The sequence below is a fragment of the Hyperolius riggenbachi genome, chromosome 1, assembly GCF_040937935.1.
Source record: "Hyperolius riggenbachi isolate aHypRig1 chromosome 1, aHypRig1.pri, whole genome shotgun sequence".
NCBI classification, from domain to species: Eukaryota; Metazoa; Chordata; class Amphibia; order Anura; family Hyperoliidae; genus Hyperolius; species Hyperolius riggenbachi.
This window is the reverse complement of record NC_090646.1, coordinates 239,173,821-239,197,407: the sequence shown is the minus strand read 5'-3', so window position 1 is coordinate 239,197,407 and position 23,587 is coordinate 239,173,821. Positions and strand designations below refer to the sequence as shown.

Below are 23,587 nucleotides of genomic sequence, written 5' to 3'. Positions count from 1 at the left end.
AAAATGCATGGGTTTTAATTACTGTAGCATGTATTCATTTTAAACTATAATGGCCAAAAACTGAGAAATAATGATTTTTGTCCATTTCTATCTTAATCTTCCTGTTAAAATGTATTTACAGTAAAGTGGCTCTTAGCAAAATGTACTACCTAAAGAAAGCCTAATTAGTGGCGGAAAAAACGAGATATAGATCAATTAATTTTGATAAGTAGCGATAAAGTTATTAGCGAATGAATGGGAGGTGAACATTGCTCGGATGCATAAGATTTTCGAAGCTGTAGGCTGAAGTGGTTAAAGAAGTTGTGGCTGCCTGCAAATATGCTATGTTTTTAAAGTTCACATGATTTTAAATTCAATTGGGTCTGCAAAAAATGTTCAGTTTGCAAACCGTTTGAAGTTTGTCCATCACTATTAGTCAACATTTGCTCATGGTAAAATATTTCCTCATCCCAATGTACATTCTGAAATGTAGTGGAGGATATATCATTACCTGTGATACATTATTTCCAAAACAATCCTTAGAAGCCCATATTTTGTTGAATAATAAAAAAGTCAAGGACCCAGTTGCTTGCTGTACTTATCACCCAATCTCTTTAATAAATTTAGATATTAAACTGTTCTCTAAAATGCTTGCCAAACACTTACAACCTTTTTTTACAAACTCTCATTATAGGTACGAGGTGAAGAGGCACCAGCATTGGAGAAAACGAAGTTAAAAATAAAATAAAATCGAAAAAATAGAGGTGGCTTTCCTCTTAGATGAGTCACTCTTGTTAAAAAGAGTCAATATTTATTTAGCACAGGCAACGCGTTTCATGGGCGCATGCCCACTTTATCAGGCAATTGACAGTGCCGATAGCATCAAGCCTATAAAATACGAGGCACTCCTAGTTTAGAGGCTTGATGCTATTGGCACTGTTATGACCTGATGAAATGGGCATACACCCACGAAACGCTTAGCCTGTGCTAAATAAATATTGACTCTTTTTCACAAACGAATTGTGTCGTCTGAGAGGTAAACCAGCTCTATTTTTTTTTTTTTATTTTATTTTGTTTTTAACTTAGTTTTATCCAATTCTGGGCGCCTCTTCACCTATTTGTGCTAGCTCTACCTCCCCCTCTCCCCAGATAGGAGAGGAAGGCATAGTCTCTTTTATTTCAAGAGTGCGACTACCTTACATCCGGCCAAACCCGGAGGTACCCGAGTGGAGATGATATCCTCCACCTGCTGTATGCAGTTTGTTGTTCCCTTATGCAACACACCATTCTGAGTGTATGTCCTGTAAAAAAAATAGTCTTCCATTGAATATAGTGACATATTGCGCTGTTGGGCTCCCATTGTCTCTGTGTTTTCTTTTTTTCCTAGGGTGTTCTTCACCCACTCTCGTTTCTGGTTCTAATTGTAGGTAACCAAGTTAGTTTAATGCTCAACAGAGAGGCTAGGATGAACACCACTTGTACTCTTAATCTTATGGCATATGCCCAATCTCACTTAATCCCTACTTGCCTTCTAGGTGGTGATGTCGAGAAGGCATTTGATAGGGTGGAATGGAGATTTCTTAGCGCTACCCTCATACAGGTAGGTTTTAGCAATATTTTCATTAATAAAGTTATGGACCTTTATTCCAACCCTTCTGCTGCAATTAGAGTTAATGCGGTTCAATATTTGAGTCCTTCCAAATTAGAAATGGAACTCGACAGGGTTGCACCCTGTCCCCCTACTCTACATCATAGTTATGAAACATCTAGCCAACACTCTGAGGCAGAATGATGCTATACATGAAATAGAGGTTAGGGGTAGCTAGCATAACATAGTTCTTTATGCTTATGACCTTCTAATTTATGTTACCCAACCTATCATTTCATTACCTCACATAATGGAAGAGTTTGAAGTATATGGCAAGCTCAGTAATTTTAAGGATGTCTAACAATGAGGCACTTAATGTCTCTCTGCCCGGTCACGTCTGGTCCTTACTGGGATATTCTTTCAGGTTTAAACAACAACCTACAGACATAACATTTTTGGGGGTCCAGATCCCCTCTAATCTCAGTACTTTGTATTGGGACAGCATTCAATTATATTATAAGGCATGGCCCAGCCTCCCTATGTCTTTTCAGCTTGAATAAATGTGTTGAAAATGGATATACTGCCTAAGCTGATTTATAGATTTGAGACGATTCCCATTTCAATTCCTGCTCAGTTTTTCTCCATCCTGTGGTCTTTCACTTGCCACTTTATATGGACACTAGAGATGGCCCGAACAGTTCGCCAGTGAGCAGTATACTGCGAACATCGGCTGTTCGCATTTGCGGCGAACAGTGAACATTTGGCGTGTTCGATTCGCCCCCTATACATCGTCATTGAGCTAAACTTTGACCTCCTACCTCACAGTCAGCAGACACATGGCAGCCAATCAGCTAGCACCCCTTTCTGGACCCCCCTATCAAAAAGCAGCTGCAGTGGCCATATTGGATCAATTCTCTGCTAGCTGCTGTTAGTGAGAGCAGGGTCAGACTTACTGCAGATAGGTAGGGGAAGTATCAGCTATGCCTGTGTTCTTATTCCTCACTTGCTGGGAAAGCACTCCAAACAGCCCTTTTAAGGGCTAGCGCATCGGTCACCTGTGGTTTTTTTTTGTGTGTGACACTCCACAGCCCACCACTGACACACAGAGCTGTGTGCACACTACTGCTGTTGCCTCATTATGTTGCAGTCAGAGAACAACTCCAATGCATTATTATTTCACTGTATTCTGATAGCACTATTGTATCTCTCTGTGTGAGACACTCCACAGCCTACTGTACTGACACCCAGAATTGTGCATAATGTGATTTTTGCCCATTCTGCCCATTAGGGTTTAAAACCCGACTTTGCGTCAACTCCGTTATTTTTGGTGAGACTTTTGGCATGAATCCCGCTCTAGCTCTGGCATCCAGGTGTTAGACCCCTTAAAACAACTTTTTCATCACTTTTGTGGCCAGAAACAATCTTTGTAGGTTTTAAAATTCACCTGCCCATTGAAGTCTATGGCGGTTCTCCAGATTCACCATTCGAGAACGGAAAATTCTATGTTTGCGAGTCGTGACATCTCTAATGGACACCTGGAAGACCGCAAATCAAGTTCTCTACACTAATAAGACCTAAGCTGTTTGGTAGACTAGGGTTACCAGACTTTTCTCTGTATTATAAGGTTGGGCTGCTGATAAGCAGAGTTGTGGAAAGGAATTTTTCATCAGAGGAGGTGAGGGACTTGTTTACACAAGAGTCTCTGGGGAACATTTATCAAGAGTGTCTGAGACAAAATATTGGTAGGTTTTTAGAAATTCATGCAGAACTGTCTTTGACTTTGATATCTTAACCACTTCCCGACCGCCTAACTCACAGGGGCGGCCGGGAAGTGGAGCCCTGAAGGACCGGCTCACCCACAGAGGCGGCGGTCCTTCTAAGGGCATGGGTGGAGCGATCGCGTCATCCGTGACGCGATCCTCCACCGGCGCCTGTCACCGCTCGCCCGCCGCAACATCCCGCCGGCTATACGGAAGCGCCGGCGGGATGTTAACCCCGCGATCGCCGCATACAAAGTGTATAATACACTTTGTAATGTTTACAAAGTGTATTATACAGGCTGCCTCCTGCCCTGGTGGTCCCAATGTCCGAGGGACCACCAGGGCAGGCTGCAGCCACCCTAGTCTGCACCCAAGCACACTGATTTTCCCCCCCCCGCCCCAGATCGCCCACAGCACCCCTCAGACCCCCCCCTGTCCACCCCCCAGACCCCTGTTTGCACCCAATCACCCCCCTAATCACCCATCAATCACTCCCTGTCACTATCTGTCAACGCTATTTTTTTTTATCTCCCCCCCTGCCCACTGCCCCCTCCTGATCACCCCCCCCCACCCCTCAGATTCTCCCCAGACCCCCCCCCCAGACCCCCCCCCTGTGTACTGTATGCATCTATCCCCCCTGATCACCTGTCAATCACCTGTCAATCACCTGTCAATCACCCGTCAATCACCCCCTGTCACTGCCACCCATCAATCAGCCCCTAACCTGCCCCTTGCGGGCAATCTGATCACCCACCCACACCAATAGATCGCCCGCAGATCCGACATCAGATCACCACCCAAACGCAGTGTTTACATCTATTCTCTCCTCTAAACACCCACTAATTACCCATCAATCACCCATCAATCACCCCCTATCACCACCTGTCACTGTTACCCATCAGATCAGACCCTAATCTGCCCCTTGCAGGCACCCAATCACCCGCCTACACGCTCAGATTGCCCTCAGACCCCCCCTTATCAATTCGCCAGTGCAATATTTACATCTGTTCTTCCCTGTAATAACCCACTGATCACCTGTCAATCACCTGTCAATCACCCATCAATCATCCCCTGTCACTGCCACCCATCAATCACCCCCTGTCACTGCCACCCATCAATCAGCCCCTAACCTGCCCCTTGCGGGCAATCTGATCACCCACCTACACCAATAGATCGCCCGCAGATCCGACATCAGATCACCACCCAAACGCAGTGTTTACATCTATTCTCTACCCTAAACACCCACTAATTACCCATCAATCACCCCCTATCACCACCTGTCACTGTTACCCATCAGATCAGACCCTAATCTGCCCCTTGCGGGCACCCAATCACCCGCCTACACGCTCAGATTGCCCTCAGACCCCCCCCCTTATCAATTCGCCAGGGCATTATTTACATCTGTCCTTCCCTGTAATAACCCACTGATCACCTGTCAATCACCTGTCAATCACCCATCAATCACCCCCTGTCACTGCCACCCATCAATCACCCCCTGGCACTGCCACCCATCAATCACCCCCTGTCACTGCCACTCATCAATCAGCCCCTAACCTGCCCCTTGCGGGCAATCTGATCACCCACCCACACCAATAGTTCGCCCGCAGATCCGACGTCAGATCACCTCCCAAGGGCAGTGTTTATATCTGTTCTCTACCCTAAACACCCACTAATTACCCATCAATCACCCCCTGTCACTGCTACCTATCAGATTAGACCCCTATCTGCCCCTAGGGCACTCAATCACCCGCCCACACCCTCAGAATGCCCTTAGGCCCCAGCCCTGATCACCTCGCCAGTGCATTGCTTGCATCTATTCCCCCCTCTAATCACACCTTGAGACACCCATCAATCACCTCCTGTCACCCCCTAGCACACCTACCCATCAGATCAGGCCCTAATTTGCCCCGTGTGGGCTCCTGATCACTCGGCCAAACCCTCAGATCCCCCTCAGACCCCCTTCCGATCACCTCCCCAGTGCATTGATTGCATCTATTTTCCCCTCTAACCACCCCCTGAGACACCCATCAATCACCTCCTGTCACCCCCCTAGCACTCCTATCCATCAGATCAGACCCAATACAACCTGTCATCTAAAAGGCCACCCTGCATATGACCGGTTCCCCAAAATTCGCCCCCTCATAGACCACCTGTCATCAAAATTTGCAGATGCTTATACCCCTGAACAGTCATTTTGAGACATTTGGTTTCCAGACTACTCACAGTTTTGGGCCCGTAAAATGCCAGGGCGGTATAGGAACCCCAGAAACGGACCCCATTTTAGAAAAAAGACACCCCAATGTATTCTGTTAGGTGTATGATGAGTTCATAGAAGATTTTATTTTTTGTCAAAAGTTAGCGGAAATTGATTTTTGTTTTTTTTTCACAAAGTGTCATTTTTCACTAACTTGTGACAAAAAATAAAATCTTCTATGAACTCGCCATACACCTAACGGAATACCTTGGGGTGTCTTCTTTCTAAAATGGGGTCACTTGTGGGGTTCCTATACTGCCCTGGCATTTTAGGGGCCCTAAACCGTGAGGAGTAGTCTAGAAAACAAATGCCTCAAAATGACCTGTGATTAGGACGTTGGGCCTCTTAGCGCACCTAGGCTGCAAAAAAGTGTCACACATGTGGTATCGCCGTACTCAGGAGAAGTAGTATAATGTGTTTTGGGGTGTATTTTTACACATACCCATGCTGGGTGGGAGAAATCTCTTTGTAAATGGACAATTGTGTGTAAAAAAATCAAACAATTGTCATTTACAGAGGTATTTCTCCCACCCAGCATGGGTATGTGTAAAAATACACCCCAAAACACATTATACTACATCTCCCGAGTACGGCGATACCACATGATTGGCACTTTTTTGCAGCCTAACTGCGCTAAGGGGCCCAAAGTCCAATGAGTACTTTTAGGATTTCACAGGTCATTTTTGTTTCAAGACTACTCCTCACGGTTTAGGGCCCCTAAAATTTCAGGGCAGTATAGGAACCCCACAAATGACCCCATTCTAGAAAGAAGACACCCAAACGTATTCCGTTAGGAGTATGGTGAGTTCATAGAAGATTTTATTTTTTGTCACAAGTTAGCGGAAAATGACACTTTGTGAAAAAAAACAATTAAAATCAATTTCCGCTAACTTGTGACAAAAAAATAAAAACTTCTATGAACTCACCATACACCTAACGGAATACCTTGGGGTGTCTTCTTTCTAAAATGGGGTCATTAGTGGGGTTCCTATACTGCCCTGGCATTTTAGGGGCCCTAAACCGTGAGGAGTAGTCTTGAAACAAAAATGACCTGTGAAATCCTAAAGGTACTCATTGGACTTTGGGCCCCTTAGCGCAGTTAGGCTGCAAAAAAGTGCCAATCATGTGGTATCGCCGTACTCGGGAGATGTAGTATAATGTGTTTTGGGGTGTATTTTTACACATACCCATGCTGGGTGGGAGAAATACCTCTGTAAATGACAATCTTTTGATTTTTTTACACACAATTGTCCATTTACAGAGTTATTTCTCCCACCCAGCATGGGTATGTGTAAAAATACACCCCAAAACACATTGTACTACTTCTCCCAAATACGGCGATACCACATGTGTGGCACTTTTTTGCACCCTAACTGCGCTAAGGGGCCCAAAGTCCAATGAGTACCTTTAGGATTTCACAGGTCATTTTGAGAAATTTTGTTTCAAGACTACTCCTCACGGTTTAGGGCCCCTAAAATGCCAGGACAGTATAGGAACCCCACAAATGACTCCATTTTAGAAAAAAGACACCCCAAGGTATTCTGTTAGTAGTACGGTGAGTTCATAGAAGATTTTATTTTTTGTCACAAGTTAGCGGAAATTGATTTTTATTGGTTTTTTTCACAAAGTGTCATTTTCCGCTAACTTGTGACAAAAAATAAAATCTTCTATGAACTCAACGTACTACTAACGGAATACCTTGGGGTGTCTTCTTTCTAAAATGGGGTCATTTGTGGGGTTCCTATACTGTCCTGGCATTTTAGGGGCCCTAAACCGTAAGGAGTAGTCTTGAAACGAAATTTCTCAAAATGACCTGTGAAATCCTAAAGGTACTCATTGGACTTTGGGCCCTTTAGCGCAGTTAGGGTGCAAAAAAAAGCCACACATGTGGTATCGCCGTACTCGGGAGAAGTAGTACAATGTGTTTTGGGGTGTATTTTTACACATACCCATGCTGAGTGGGAGAAAGATCTCTGTAAATGGACAATTGTGTGTAAAAAAAATTAACAAATTGTCATTTACAGAGATATTTCTCCCACCCAGCATGGGTATGTTTAAAAATACAGCCCAAAACACATTATACTACTTCTCCTGAGTACAGCAATACCACATGTGTGGCACTTTTTTGCAGCCTAACTGCGCTAAGGGGTCCAAAGTCCAATGAGCACCTTTAGGCTTTACAGGGGTGCTTACAATTTAGCACCCCCCAAAATGTCAGGACAGTAAACACACCCCACAAATGACCCCATTTTGGAAAGTAGACCCTTCAAGGTATTCAGAGAGGGGCATGGTGAGTCCGTGGCAGATTTCATTTTTTTTTGTCGCAAGTTAGAAGAAATGGAAACTTTTTTTTTTTTGTCACAAAGTCATTTTCCGCTTACTTGTGGCAAAAAATAATATCTTCTATGAACTCACTATGCCTCTCAGTGAATACTTTGGGATGTCTTCTTTCCAAAATGGGGTCATTTGGGGGGTATTTATACTATCCTGGAATTCTAGCCCCTCATGAAACATGACAGGGGGTCAGAAAAGTCATAGATGCTTGAAAATGGGAAAATTCACTTTTTGCACCATAGTTTGTAAACGCTATAACTTTTACCCAAACCAATAAATATACACTCAATGGGGTTTTTTTTATCCAAAACATGTTTGTCCACATTTTTCGCGCTGCATGTATACAGAAATTTTACTTTATTTGAAAAATGTCAGCACAGAAAGTTAAAAAAATCATTTTTTTGCCAAAATTCATGTCTTTTTTGATGAATATAATAAAAAGTAAAAATCGCAGGAACAATCAAATAGCACCAAAAGAAAGCTTTATTAGTGACAAGAAAAGGAGCCAAAATTCATTTAGGTGGTAGGTTGTATGAGCGAGCAATAAACCGTGAAAGCTGCAGTGGTCTGAATGGAAAAAAAGTGGCCGGTCCTTAAAGAGACTCCGTAACAAAAATTGCATCCTGTTTTTTATCATCCTACAAGTTCCAAAAGCTATTCTAATGTGTTCTGGCTTACTGCAGCACGTTCTACTATCACCATCTCTGTAATAAATCAACTTATCTCTCTCTTGTCAGACTTGTCAGGCCTGTGTCTGGAAGGCTGCCAAGTTCTTCAGTGTTGTGGTTCTGTGATGCATCTCCCCCCTCCAGGCCCCTCTCTGCACAATGCCTGTGTATTATTTAGATTAGGGCAGCTTCTTTCTTCTCTCTTATCTTTTACAAGCTGGATAAATCCTCCTCTGAGCTGGCTGGGCTTTCACATACTGAGGAATTACATACAGGCAGAGCTGTCTGCACTCTGCAGAAAGAAACAGCCTGACACTTCAGTGGAAGATAGCTGCAGGGGGAAAGAAACACACAAATGATCTCTTGAGATTCAAAAGGAAGAGTGTATACAGCCTGCTTGTGTATGAATGTATTTTCTATGTGTGGACATACTGTACATCAATCTACTTCCTGTTTTGGTGGCCATTTTGTTTGTTTATAAACAAACTTTTTAAAACTGTTTTTAACCACTTTTAATGCGGCGAGGAGCGGCGAAATTGTGACAGAGGGTAATAGGAGATGTCCCCTAACGGACTGGTATGTTTACTTTTGTGCGATTTTAACAGTACAGATTCTCTTTAAGGGGTAGAAAGCCCTAGGTCCTCAAGTGGTTAAGAAATAACTAAATAGTGCAGTTTCCTTCTTAAACTGTTCTAAAATAGGAGAAGTTGGGAAGGTTTCTCAGACAGTGCTGTGTGTGAGGGACATTGTTGTTGCTGAGGTAACCAATACATCTGCTGTATTGATACAGAAAAGAGGCTTTATAATAGCATAAATATATTATTTCAGGTAGATTATTTTAGGTTAACTGACAAGATGTAATGAAAATAAATATATAACAAATCTATTAGAGCTTAAAAAATCAAGCTTATAAATCAATACCCAGCACTGGAAGGGTTAAGCACAGAACAGCTTCACAGGATTCAGCAGGGGGGAGGAGCACTTCAGAAATCATGTCTAGTTTAAACTGCACAATCTGTAGAACTGCTATTAAGCACTTATTATTATGCAGCAGTTTAGGGATGGATTTGCATTTTTCTTAACTTTTTTTTTTATAGAGAATTTTTATTTTATTTTTCAATTAAAACATTAAACACAACACATTACACAATAATGCTGTCTAGTGTCCTCACACATCTTACATTTGAGCTTATCAGAGAGGTATTACAACAGAGCAACAGGTATCAATATACACTTTTGACATAGGAAATTAGCAACAGTGCCTCTATCTCGAAATTAACAGAAACAGATATTCTTAAGGCATATGTATGTCTTGCACCATGACGTCGATATCTAAATTGGGAATCAAGGTGTCTGTGGATTCAACCCATTTATACCATACTTTATTGAATTTCTTGAATTGATTGCGCGATTGATAGGTAATTTTGTATAAAGGTAAGGCGAGATTGACTAACCTCTTCCAATCAGATAGAGAGGGAGTTTCTGGAAGCTTCCCTTTGATCGATAAAGCTTTCCTAGCGTAATATTATAAGATTCTGAGCAGGATCAATTGGTTCTTACTGCAAATTATATATCCTACTATTCCCAAAAGGCACAACCTCATCTCAAGGACAACTGGCAGCTGTAGCTTATCCCTAAGGAAGTGCACAACTGACCTCCAGTATTTGTTTACCAGTGGACACGTCCAGACGCAGTGAAAGAAATCTGCTCCATCAGCTTTGCATTTGAAGCATTTACCAGACTGAGTTGGGCCCATTTTAGAGAGTTTTAGTGGAGTAAGATATGTTTGGTGAAACCATTTAATATTGATGAGTTTGTCATATGCAGCAATTACTACTCTGTTAAAAAACAGAGCATGCTCATCCCAACTCTCCTGAGTTAGTTCTGGGTCTAGGCGTGTCCATTTTGACCTAATAGCCTTGATTTTGTGGTCAGCTGTCTGGGTCATAATATAATTATATAGATTGGAGATTTGTTTAGTGTAGTTCCTTGTTAAAAAGAGTGCTTCCAATCCTGTGGGAGTTAGAGAAACCTCAGTTAGGCCCATTTGGACCCTCGCTGCATCACGCAATTGAAAATATCTAAACATAGAATGTCTGGGAAGATTACACTCTGTACGAAGGGTTACAAAATCCTTAAAGGAACAATCATTAAATATTTGTGAGACATATTTGAAATTATGTCTATGCCAGAAGTTTACATCTGGGATTCAGATAAATTGGGATTTCCCCATAATGGGGAATTATTAGAAAAGTATTTAAGTGGCTCCCCCAGAACCTTTCAAGCCCTTTTGTACACTCTGATTGTATTGTTGATGAGCGAGGTGCCGCGTAGGCCCTCTAGGACAGGGACGGATCAAGACCAAGTTGCGCCTGGGGCAAGGTCAGGTTTTGGCGCCTAAAGGTCAGGTTTTGGCGCCTACACTGCCATTCATTTTGCCGCCTTTTTAAAAATTCAACAAACTGTGCCTGGGGCAAGATACCCGCTCGCCCCCCCCCCCCCCCTAGATCCGTCCCTGCTCTAGGACCTTGTATCTATAAATTGCGCCACAGAGTGACTCATACGAGCCCGCTATGTCAGCTTCAGTCGCCAGACTCGAATCCATCCTGTCCCCTCCCAACCAACTCTGGATCGGGACCAGCTGAGCTGCCAAATGATATTTGAAGAAGTCTGGGAGGGCCAGACCTCCCTGGGAAGTGGGAAGCTGTAGGGTAGATAGAGCTATACGGGGAGCCGAGCCCGACCATATGAAGGAGGCGACCAGTGAATTTATTCTTTTGAAGAGGGACTGGCGTATCCAAGCAGGCGACATCTGCATGACATAGAGTATCTTAGGGGCAATTATCATTTTAATTATACATATCCTGCCACATAGATTCAATGGTAGAGATTGCCATTTTTTTTGCCTTGTTTCTACCTGCTCCAAAACTGGTAACAAATTTGATTCCACAAAGGGAATTTTTGGGTGTTGTATTATTATTCCTAAGTATTTAAATTGACAAGTTATTTGTAATTGTGAGAATTTTGAGATTATTTGATGGTCAAAGTCGTCCAGTGGGAACAAGACGGACTTGGACCAATTAATGGAGAGTCCCGAAATCCTGTGGAATTTGTTATATACCTCAAGGGTAGAGTCTAAGGAGGGACCCGGATCTGCCAAATACACCAGCATGTCGTCGGCGTAGAGCGAAATACGCTCTTCGAGGTTATTGATTTTTAGACCTTGAATTGTTGGATGGAGTCGTATCGTTTGGGCAAGTGGCTCTATTGCTATCGCAAAAAGGAGTGGTGATAAAGGGCACCCTTGTCTGGTACCCAGGGCAATTTTAAAGGACGGTGAGATCAAGGAATTAATCTTAATTTTGGCCGTGGGTTTATGGCAAAGGATTTGAAACCATTTAAGAAAAGTCTCTCCAAACCCAAACGTTTTTTTAGAACAGCATTTACATATTTCCACTCAATGGAGTCAAACGCCTTATTGGCATCGAGGGAGAGTATTATTCTAGTTCCGGCGTTTTTGTGGGGAAATTGAAGATTGGAGAAGAGGCGTCTAAGATTAAGCCTGGTTGAGCGGCCTGGGATGAATCCCGTTTGGTCAGGGTGCATAATTGAAGTTATGTGGGCGTTAAGTCTTGTTGCTAGAATCTTGGTAAGAATTTTTATATCGGTGTTAATTAGCGAGATTGGGCGGTATCATTCACAATACAAGGGGTCTTTATTGGGTTTGGGAATTAGCGTAATGAGGGCCTCATACATAGAGGGTGGCATGGAACCCGTTTTAAGGATGTGTTGATATAAAGATAGGAGGTGAGGGATCATCAGCGTTTTATTTTTAGCGTACCATTCAATAGGAATGCCATCTGGGCCTGGTGTTTTGTTATGTTTGAAAGAGGCAATTGTTATGGCTATTTCTTGAAATGTAATAGGTGCGTCCAGGTCTTTTCTTGACTCATCTGATAATGTTGGCAGATCCAGGCCCCCCAGAAATTCATCAATTTCTACCTTCACATCTCCAATTTTAGTAGTGTACAGATTGGAGTAAAACTCTGTGAAGGTTTCAGCTATCTCAGGCGATGTGTCGGTGAGAAGCCCTGAGGGTTTTTTTTATAGCTGGAATGGCTCTGAGGTCAGAGTTGGCTTTCAGCATATATGTAAGTAGTTTGCTACACTTGTTTCCGAACTCAAAAAAACGTTGTGAGTCAATAATATTTTTCCGCTTAGTTCTTTCCAGATTTGTCAATGCAAGATCACGGCGTGCTTTTTGCCAGGTAGTATAGTTATCCTCAGTGGGATTAGCTATAAGTGCTACTTTAGCTGCATCTGCTGCCCGTTCATGGTAATTCTGAAGTGCCACCTCCTTTTGTCTTATTCTAGATAATGAAGCACGAAAACAGCCCCGCAGCACCGCCTTACCCGCAGGGCCGGGCCGAGGCATAGGCTGGAGAGGCTCCAGCCTCAGGGCGCAGTGTAGGAGGGGGCGCAGAATTCATTCAGCTGTCATTCCTAATTATGTTTGAAGCAGAAAGAAATAAGAAAAGGGGATACATAGCAGTGACTGCACGCCAGATAACTAGATATTAAGGTGTTGGGGAGGTTGTGGGCCCTGTGGCGCCTCTTAGTGTAATAGCAATCAGTAGCGGCGGCTCCAGCTTCAGATTTTTGGGGGGGCTCAAAAGGGGCACATAGGCTAACAGGCGGGGCTCACAGGGGCAGGGGGGTGGAGCTTCAAAAGATCCAATCAAATAACTAAATAATAATAGGATGCAGGCAGCTACATGACACAGGCCCCAGCTTCTACAGCAAGTAGAAATAAAAATTGAGCAGTCTGTCTGCTCCAACTGGGGGAGAAACAGCAGACTGATCATGAGGTGTGATCGGAGCCATGCATTTTTACCTTTAGTTCAGCAGCAGAGCAGTGCACAGCACCCAGTGACAGGCCATCTCTGTGGCAGTATGCTGTGCATTCTGCTCTGTAAAAAAAGTGCATTGCACTGATCACATTCCTGCCCTGTCTGCTGTTTCTCCCCCCATGTTGCAATATACTGATTACCTGCTGACTGCAGGGCCGGCGCTACCATTAAGGCAAAGGAGGCAGCTGCCCCAGGGCCCCAGAGCTTGTAGGGGCCCCCAGTGGCTACAAGAGGAAAAAAAATTTTCAAATCGGCCTTATAGTTTTTGAGAAAATCGATTTTAAAGTTTCAAAGGAAAAAAAAAACACATTTAAAAACCTGCCGACTTTAATGGTTAATAGCAAATCCACCTTAAATGCTAGAAACCCTAAATTTGCAGGATATGTTAAGGAGATCATTAGGAATAAGAGGAAAAAACTATTTTTCAAAAAGACCTTATAGTTTTTGAGAAAATCAGTTTTAAAGTTTAGAAGGAAAAAAGTATAGTTTTAAATGCGGTAAATGTAACTTTTAGTAGCAAACCTAACGGTAGTGTAATTTTACATGCATCAAACGAAAGCGCAATAAATTTCCTGACGGGGTTTCCAGGGGGTCTATACGCAGCCGCAGCGCTTTGGCCAGGGATCGCTATACAGCCGCAATATGGCTGCATGAAGATCCCTGGCATTTTTTCCTATTGTCCCAATTTTTTTTATGTTTATGTGGGGTCCCCCCTCCTGAAACTTTTTAACCCCTTGTCTCCCATGCAGGCTGGGATAGCCAGAATATGGAGCTCCGACCAATTAGGACTTCACACCCTGACTATACCAGCTGCAAAAAAGGTCCCCTAATGCCGATTTTTGTTCTGGGCAGGGGCGTAGGAATAGGCCCTGCAGCCCCTGCGCCCGCGGGGGGGCCCGGCCCCCCCCCCTGGGGCCCGCTCGGGGCCGTTTTGTGGGTGCTGGAGGGGTGGCAGCATGAGGGGAAAGCCTTGCCCACAGTCGGCGGGGAGAGGGGTAGTTCCCCCCTCTCCCTCACCTCGGGGCTCTCCCCTCTGCGCTCCCCTCCAGCTCGTAAGTGTCTGTGGGGCTGTGGTGGGCAGCGAGCGGCGGGCAGATACATACCTGCTTCCGTGCGTTCCATCGGAGACTTCTCCCTCTAGCGGCTGACGTCAGTTCCGGAAGTGACGTCAGCCGCTAGAGGGAGAAGTCTTCGATGGAACGCACGGAAGCAGGTATGTATCTGCCCGCCGCTCGCTGCCCACCACAGCCCCACAGACACTTACGAGCTGGAGGGGAGCGCAGAGGGGAGAGCCCCGAGGTGAGGGAGAGGGGGGAACTACCCCTCTCCCCGCCGACTGTGGGCAAGGCTTTCCCCTCATGCTGCCACCCCTCCAGCACCCACAAAACGGCCGCTAGCGGGCCCCGGGGGGGGGGGGGGGGGGGGCGCTCCGAAAATCTGCAGGGGGGCCCGGTGGGGCCTAGTTACGCCCCTGGTTCCGGGGTATATGTTGAGGGGGCCCCCCAAGTTTATTTTGCCCCGGGGCCCCATTGTTGCTTAAACCGGCCCTGGCTGACTGTGGGGCAACGAGGGAGACCGAAGTAGCTGCGGCCTCACACACATTCCCTGACTAATTGACCCACACACCCTGTCCTGACTGACTGACTCTCTGACCTCAGACCTTTTTTTCAAGAATTCACCAGCAGTATAAAACGCCACATTTTTCTTCAGTTCAGGCTGTCCAAGCATTGGCAGCATCACTGTGAACAACTGAGCATGAGGGGGGAGTGACGGCTGATGAGCACAGAAGGCTAAACATGGAAAGTGGCTGGCTGTCTACCTGACGAGAGAATTACACAGGGTGATCCCGGCCTCCCTGGAGAAGTCTCTGCACCCACACACAGACTGCTTCTCAGAGTCCAGGCTCAGCTGCTGCTTGTGTTTCTGCTGTACAGGATGACCACGAGTGAAGTGAACGCTAGGCATGTGGGGGGTGGGCTGGCTCAGCTGCCTCTCCGTTTTCATTAGCAGCAAAGACACCCAAGGCTGTCACCGATTGGAGGGAGGAAGTGAGGGACAGAGGAGGACGCCTTGTCTCAGCCGCCCGGGTGATCGGAGGCTTTCTAAAGCAAAGTGCACATGTGCATTGCGGATCGCTGGGGAAATTCAACTTTTTAAACGGAGGCCTGGCAACCCCGCAGGGTGGGCTTTTGGGGAGGCTGACAACTTCTCAGCTGGGGCTTGAGCCTGGGTAAGCCCCAGTGTAGCGCCGCCACTGGCAATCAGTGTGTGATGGCTGGGGTGGCAGGGATGGAGGGGCGCACTTTGGTGTCTCAGCCTTGGGTGCTGGAGGACCTTGTCCCGGCTCTGCTTACCCGCGTCCCAACATGTGGAATCATTCACTGTACCTTTATTAAAATGCCAGTATTTCCTCATACCATCTTGGCATTCTTTCAGAACCATTTCATCTTCCAACCAACAGGGGTTCATTCTCCACATCACCTGAGATTTTAAGTTTGGCCATCTTAATTTACAAAGCAGTGGGGTATGGTCTGATATACCATGCGACAGGTAAACAATAGAATCCACCAGTGTCAGAGCCTCCTGCGAGGCCAGACACAAGTCGATTCGGGACATCATTTTATATGAATCTGAGAAACAGGAGAAAACCGTGTCATCTGGGTATTTCCATCGCCAGATGTCTTGTAAACAATATGTTTCTAGCCAATTGTTAAATGTAGGGAAGGCTCTGCCTTTCTCATGTAGTTTGTCTAGTTTTGGGTTTATCACGACATTGTAGTCCCCCATAATCATTATGGGACCATCCATGAGGGGGTGCAGTTTTTTCATTAGGTCGTCTAGTACAGAGCAAATAGTACAAATGGGGGTGGAATATATATGGTGGCTACTAGTAACGATTGATTTTCTATTAGACATTTAATGATTACATAGTTCCCTTTGGGGTCTATTCTAGTTTCTGTTATGGTGCCCGGGAAAGATTTGGCCACTAAAATTGCTGTACCCCTAGAGAAGGAGGAATGGTGAGCTAAATAATAATGTGCAATCCAGGGCTTTTTAAAAAGAAATGCTCTGGCCCCCAGTAAATGTGTTTTTTGGAGGCAGATAATCTGTGGGGCGAGTTTACGGATCTGGTCAAAGACGAGTTTTCGTTTAATAGCGTTATTTAAGCCTCTAACGTTCCATGAAAGTAAGGAAATTTGAGTCATAGTGACAATTTTATCATGTCAATATGGCAGGATTGCTCACCATTTCTTCTTTCGAGGCACTGCTGCTCATAAATTAGCCAATAGGTGGTCCACCAGACTAGCATCGTGTAAACAAACACAACAAAAAAACAACAACAAAAACTATACCACACCACTCACATGATTTGAGTGTAAACCCTGAGTGCGAAGCTTAACAACTCTACTTCCCTTACCCCCCCACCCTACCCCCTGTCATAAAATAAAGAGAGTCTTGAGCCCTTAACTTTCTGATTAACTAGGGGAAAAAAAGGCCGCTATGTCCGGCACACTTGTGAATTAGTGGTGGACACCTTTCGCAACCATCCCCGCCCCCACCACACCCAGCAATCACTAAACTAGCGCAGTATTTGGGCTTGTATCCTAACCTCTCTCGGCCCAGCCACCAAGGGAGTATAACCTATAGGTTGTTTATGTGGTGGCTCATCATTTAATATTTTCTCCCCCCTACTGTCCTGCCCATCTAGCTGTGTTCTAGGATTGTTATACTCAATTTTATCCATTTCCCTGCCCAGGAGAGGTTGTAGTCGTCTATGATGCAGTTTCGTGGGCTCATTAAAAAGGCCTGCTAGGTGAAATCGGCTGCATCTACAGAGGCACACCACTTGTTTTAGTAGAATGCCCGCGCTTGTAAAACAACAATGTGAGCTTGGCTTTGTTTAGGTTTTACCCCGCTTGTGCAACCAGCGCATTCAACCAATGTGTAGGAAAAACCAATGCTTATAAACAGAAATTCAACATTCAGTGTTCCCTGAGAGTAGATGCCTGCAAGATAAGTATTAGTAGCACATTTCAGTAAGGTACATTTGCCAGCAGGTGTCACCTTTTAGCTATGAGAGAGAAGCACTGCCCCTCATAAACCCAGTCACCAAACTCTGCTTTGGAATGATTTAACAGGGAATTGTTCTGAGATTAGACACAGGAAGACCATCAGGTGTCACTAGAGAGCTGTAGAAAGTGTTTTATCTCTGTTGGAAATAATGCTGCTTGTCTTTTAGTTCAGTGACAGAAGCATTCAGATATGAGAAAAAGTTATACAGTGGGTTTAAATCCAATAGTTTCTAAAGGTAGTGCGTTTTCAAAATGATGAGTACTTGCTATCAGAGTTCAAAGCTACCTTAGAGCTTAGTCAATAATATATCTCACCAAATGTAGAACATTCCGTCAAAGTCTGAATCGACACCTGTGAGCAAAGCTCTAAGAGGGTTCCTAAACAGGAGCTGATCATTTATCTTGTGACGAGACAAAAAGGGACAGTTTTAACCCCACAAGGCTAGCGCTTCCTTTTCTTTTCCAGAACTGGGATAGGAATGCCCTTTGCTTCCATCCAAGTAATTGCTTTAGCTGGAGTCGTGAAGAAAAGTGTCTTTCCTCTGTATTGAACCCTGAGCTTAGCAGGGAATTGCATATTGTACTCCACTTGTTTGGCTCTAAGGCCTGCCTTCACTGCCTGGAAGGAGATGCGTAGCCTCTGCACCTCGAATGAGAAATCCTGGTAAATGGAGATTTTTATGCCATTATAGGTAAGGTCAGGGGAATTTCTTGCCTTGCGGAGTATTTCCACCTTATCTCTATAATTAAGCAGTTTTGCTATCATAGGTCTTGGTGCTGCACCTGGTTTTGGTGGGCCTCCGGGGATTCTGTGTGCTCTCTCTATAGAGAAGGTATGAGAGAGTTCTAGATCACTAATGGAGGATTTTATCCAATTTTCTAGGAATATTTCTGGGGTGGTTCCCTCTGACTTTTCTGGGAAGCCCACAAAGCGGAGATTCGATCTGCGAGACCTGTTTTCAAGGTCGTCCAGCTTCAGGCTGTGTGAGTTAGAAGTGGTATTAATGTCAGCTTGTGCTGCCTGCAGAGGCCTAATGGCATCCTCCAGGTCACTGATCCTCCTCTCAGACTCCACTGCCCTTTCCCTCAGCTTCTTCATATCATCCTTTACAAAGGAGAGGTCTGTCTGGAGGGTGTCTAATCTTGTTGTTAGGCTGAGTTGGAGAGCTTTTATAGCTTCTAGGAGATCTGATCTGCTGGGTTCTCCCCCCTCCTCCTCTTATTCACCCTCCATTACAGTCTGGGCCTGCTTATTCTTTCCTCCCCTCCTATGCTTTTTCCTCTGGGGTTTGGGCTCTGCTAAGTCACTTACTTCTTGTGCTGAGATTGGGCTTGATTCCTCCTCTGCCTCCTGGGATGTTTCAGCAGGGGGAGAGTCAATGCTGGCCTCTGCAGCTGCCTCAGCTGCAGGTGGCATGGTTGCAGGCTGGCTGGAGCCATCTTGGGCAGCTCCAAGTGCAAATCTTGCCAGCTTCTCTGCTGCAGTGTCGGCCTTAGGAGGCCCGTATTTAGTCATGGCTGGTGTCGGGGAGATGCCCAGGGTCTTGGCTGCCAGGTGGTGTGCGGCGATCGGGTGGATGCGGGGTCTAGCAGGAGGAGGGAGCAGGATTCTAAGTGTGCCAGAGGAGCTGCTGTGAGATGTGTCCTCACTCCTCCATAGCCGGCCACGCCCCCCTTTTCTTAACTTTTAGTGCAAAAGTGTACCAAAGCTCCTCAAAAAAGAAATGTATTAATACCTGGGGCTTCCTCCAGTCCCGTCAGCTTGGATTGCTCCCACCACGCCACCGTCCTCTGATGTCTGCAGCGCCAGTACCAGGTCCCCGCACTTCCGTCAGTCAAAGCCAGTCTGACGTAAAGGAAGTGCACCCTCTACGTATCTCTCTAGCAGCTGCTGGAGAGATATGCAAAGAGCGCACTTCTCCTGCGTAGACTGGAGTCGACTGACGGAAGTGTGGGGACTCGGTACCGGTGCTGCAAACATCGGAGGACGGTGGCGTGGGAGCTGATGGGGCTGATGGAAGCCCCAGGTATGTATAAATCTTTTATTTTTGGGAGCTCTGAGTCCCTTTAAGTAGAATTTAAGAATGTGTTTCATTATCATGCAGAACATGACAACAAAACAACTTAACTTGCAGTCTTCACCACTGGGAATAGGAGGCACGGATCTACAAGCTCTGATCATGTGCGTAGCCTGGGAGTTCTAATTGATGGGGATTTAAACTTCAGAACTCACATCTCTGCTGTGGTGAAATCATCCTATTTTCACCTTAAGAATATCACAAAAATCAAGCACCTCTTCCCCCCCGAAGATCTGCCAACTTTAGTTCATGCCTTCATTACCTCCCGACTGGACTACTGCAATGCTCTCTACACTGGCCTTCCAAAAAAGGACTTGTACCGCCTACAGTTGATACAGAATACTGCTGCCAGACTGCTAACCAACCAACCCCGTCACTGCCACATAACGCCAGTCCTGCACTCCTTTCACTGGCTACCTATAGAATGGAGGGTCCTATTCAAGATCGGCCTACTGACCTTTAAATCACTGAATAATCTGGACCCTGGATACATGAAAGATATGTTGCAGCTGCGTAGCAATCCCTGCATTCTCAGATCCACAGGTTCTAATAATCAAGTCATACCCAGAGTCCACTTGGAAACTTTTGGTCCCAGAGCCTTCTGTCATGCTGATGTGTTTTTGTTACAGAAGCTGTTCAGTAACAGCTTACTGTAACAATATATGAAATCTGCTACACAAAAATGCTCCAAAAAACGCTAGAAAGAGTTTCTAAACATGCCTAGAATCGCTCTGAAAATCTGCTTCAAAAACCTCTAGTGATTTGAGGATCTGCTAGAGGCTTTTGGTGTGCACTGGCCCTGGGGAAAGTTTTCACAAAAGTGCCGCATTATGTAAAGGTTTTGAGAATAGTAAAAAACAAAAATACAGAATTTTTTTTCTTCGAATGGAACGGCCTTTTTGGAATTGTAAGCCACTCTGAGGCACAGTTAGTGACAAGACAATATGCACTGTACAGCGCTGCGGAAGATGGCAGAGCTGTATAAGTACTAAATAATAATAATAATAATAATAATTGAGGCCATTGTGTCAAGTCAGACATTATATTTGAGTCCTAAAAGCAAGCATGTTGCAATTGTATGTTCACATTGACATGTTAGCAGTCTGGTGTGGCAGAATCCATTGGAAAAAATGTTAGGCCTGCTGTGCAGTACTGAATAATGTGTATGTGTTCTGTCGCAGTGAAGCATACTACTCGTCATGTACTGTATGCTTCACTGCACAGGCTGCATTGCACACACAACGCATAATTCGACCTTTCCTCTCTTTTGCTTTTACAGGATATGAAATGCAACAATATAGAGGAAACTAGCCTTAGGACTGGTTTACACTGAAGCAGTTGCAGTCACAACACACAACTGATGCAGATGCACAGCTCATTTCTAACCTCTTGTGAAGGGATAGCTTGCCCAAAGACTCCATTCAAAGGTGTAATCTTAGTCTGTGGGGTTTTTAATTGCATAGATGTGGTACGTTTGTACAATAAAAATTGTATGGTGTATGGTCAGATTTTTATGTTTGTATTTCATTTCAGGTCTCCTACAGCAATCAAGGCATTGAGATGAGTTAAATCCAACAAGGCTACATAAACAGCAAACAGAACATGTCCATCTCTGTAAGCAGTGTGGCTGATGTTTGTCTTCTGGCATCAGGTCAGGAAAGAATGATGGATAGTTTGGGATGGGTGACAGCACACTTTGGCCATCGTAGTACCTTACTTTGATTTTCCCATCAGCCTGATGTATGGTGCTCCGTACCACTACCTTACTCGGATTCAACAACATTTTGAAAAGAGTACAGTCACACATCTCACACGTAGTTCTGTGTTGTAACTATGTATAGGTGAATCATTGTATTTAAAAAATGATCTTTATGATTTCCAAGCTATACATATATCAGCAATCCATATTTAAGCAGTTTAGGCAGTGCTGATTATCCCTCATAAGGAAACTATGCATCATTATTACCCTCCAGCACTGTTCGAATTACAGTAATATAGCTCATCATAAATCACAACGCCATAATGTTTGCATTCCACAAAGCTCTTACTTTTCCTGTGTGATCCATGTCTGCTACAGAACGCTTACGCAGTCAGCTAAGGACAGGACCTGTGTGCATTCTCTTCCAAAAAGGCTCCCCCTCCCTTCCTCCGGTCACGTGATCACAAGCCCAGAAGTAACAGCTGATTGCAAGATAAATCTCGCTCTAGCCAGCTTTTTCCAGCTCTTCTCTTATGCTGCATTAAAGGGAACACGGTTTGAAAGGGATATGGAGGTTGCCATACTTATTTCCTTGTAAACAATGAAAATGCCTGGCAGTCCTGTTGATCCTCTGGCATAAGAAGTGTATGAGTCAAAACCCTGGAATAAGCATAAGGCTAATCCAGTGAAACCTGAGTGTGCTGAGTCAGAGTACCTGATCTGCTGCATGCTTTTCCAGGGTCTATGGCTAAAAGCAGTGGCATACCTAGGCACCCAGTGCTGGTTATTACACCCCCCCCCCCTCTCAAAAAAAAAGAAAAGGAGTTAGTACAGCGTGATGGGTAATACCAGGTATAGTTGCCCACAGTTTAGGTAGCCTGGAATAGTTAAACTCCCCCCCACCCCCAGATAGTTGGCCCCAGTATCAGAGGCGTAGCTATGGGTGGGCAAGGGTGGACATGTGTCCCCGGGCGCAGCACTGTGAGGGCACGGCCGTTGCACCTCCACATGCATGATATGATGAAACGTGGCTCTCTGGCTGCCCAAAGTGCCCGTGCTACTCTCCTTCCCGCTGCAGAGGAGTGCAGAAGTGTTAGCAGCAGAAAAAGCTTATTTAAAAGGGGGCACACCTGACTATCTAAACGGGGGACCGGGGAGAACATCTGGCTTTCCGAAAGGGTAAGAGAACACATAAGGCTATTTTAATAACATTTGACTTCACCCATGACTACGACCACATTATGATGTGTGGCCTCACCCATTTTGTCGAGGAGTGTGGGGGGGGGGGGTGCAAAAACTGACTTTGTCCTCGGGTGCTGAAAACCCTAGCTATGCCTCTGCCCAGTATAGGAAGCCTGGAATAGTTGCCTCCGGTATAAGTAGCCTGGAATAGTTGCCCGCAGTATAGGTAGCCTGAAATAGTTGCCTCTAGTATAGGTAGCTTGGAATAGTTGCCACAGTGGCATCTGTTTACTTCCTGTATACAGCATCGTTACTAGTCTGGGCACTGCTCGCTGCCTGCTCACTGTGGTCACTGCTGATCTGCAGTGTGAAGTATGCGGCCCTGCTGTGGTTTAGGATCCAGGCTTTCTGGAGGGGAGGGGAGGGACCGGGAGGCAGAGAAGGTAAAGCGAGGAGGGGAGGGGAAAGGTGGCAGGTGACCAGGCAGCTCTGGGAGGTGGTAACTCCTGGTTTCAGTGGGGCTGGCAGTCACCCCCCTTGCATGCTGAGACCCGGGTGGGCTGCACCTAGTGCCACCCCATTTGGACGCTACTGCCTAAAAGTATTAGAGACACAGGATCCAGGAGTACTGCCATGCAACTGGTATTGTTTAAAGGAAGTACTGTAGTACTGGGCAGGCGCAGAAGGCTCCCAGCCACGGCAGCAAGACGGAGGAGCGCACTGTGCATCTGTAGACTGTCCGCAACTGGCCGAACTTATGGGACCCAGTACCAAAGAGGGAGAAGACTGACAATGGTCCATGCAGATGGGGCCAGAGGAAGCCCCAGGTAAGTATAAAACTTGTAAATTGTCTCGTCTCTGGTACACTTTAAAAGGAACTAAATATGGCAGCCTCCATATCCCTCTCATCTCGGGTTCCCTTTCATGTGGCCACATTTTTTTCTATTTTAACTTGCATAATACATTTTTTCTTGATTGTAACAATTTAAAAAAAAAATTGAAAAATCAGCCACTCCTGGTGGCCTTAAAGGACAGATCCGAGGTAAAAAAAAAACCAGCCTG

At 45.2% G+C, this 23,587-nt stretch overlaps 1 protein-coding gene across 1 annotated transcript in view; it reads right to left on the bottom strand.

Moving 5' to 3' along the window:
- LOC137504030 (alcohol dehydrogenase 1-like) overlaps positions 1-21,801 on the bottom strand; it is a 110,312-nt gene extending 88,511 nt beyond the window's left edge. The window contains exon 1 of the mRNA XM_068231946.1: positions 21,693-21,801. Within this exon, the coding sequence (XP_068088047.1) occupies positions 21,693-21,710 (18 nt within the window). The 5' untranslated portion in view covers positions 21,711-21,801. The remainder of the gene's footprint in view (positions 1-21,692) is intronic.
- Positions 21,802-23,587: the final 1,786 nt, after the last annotated feature.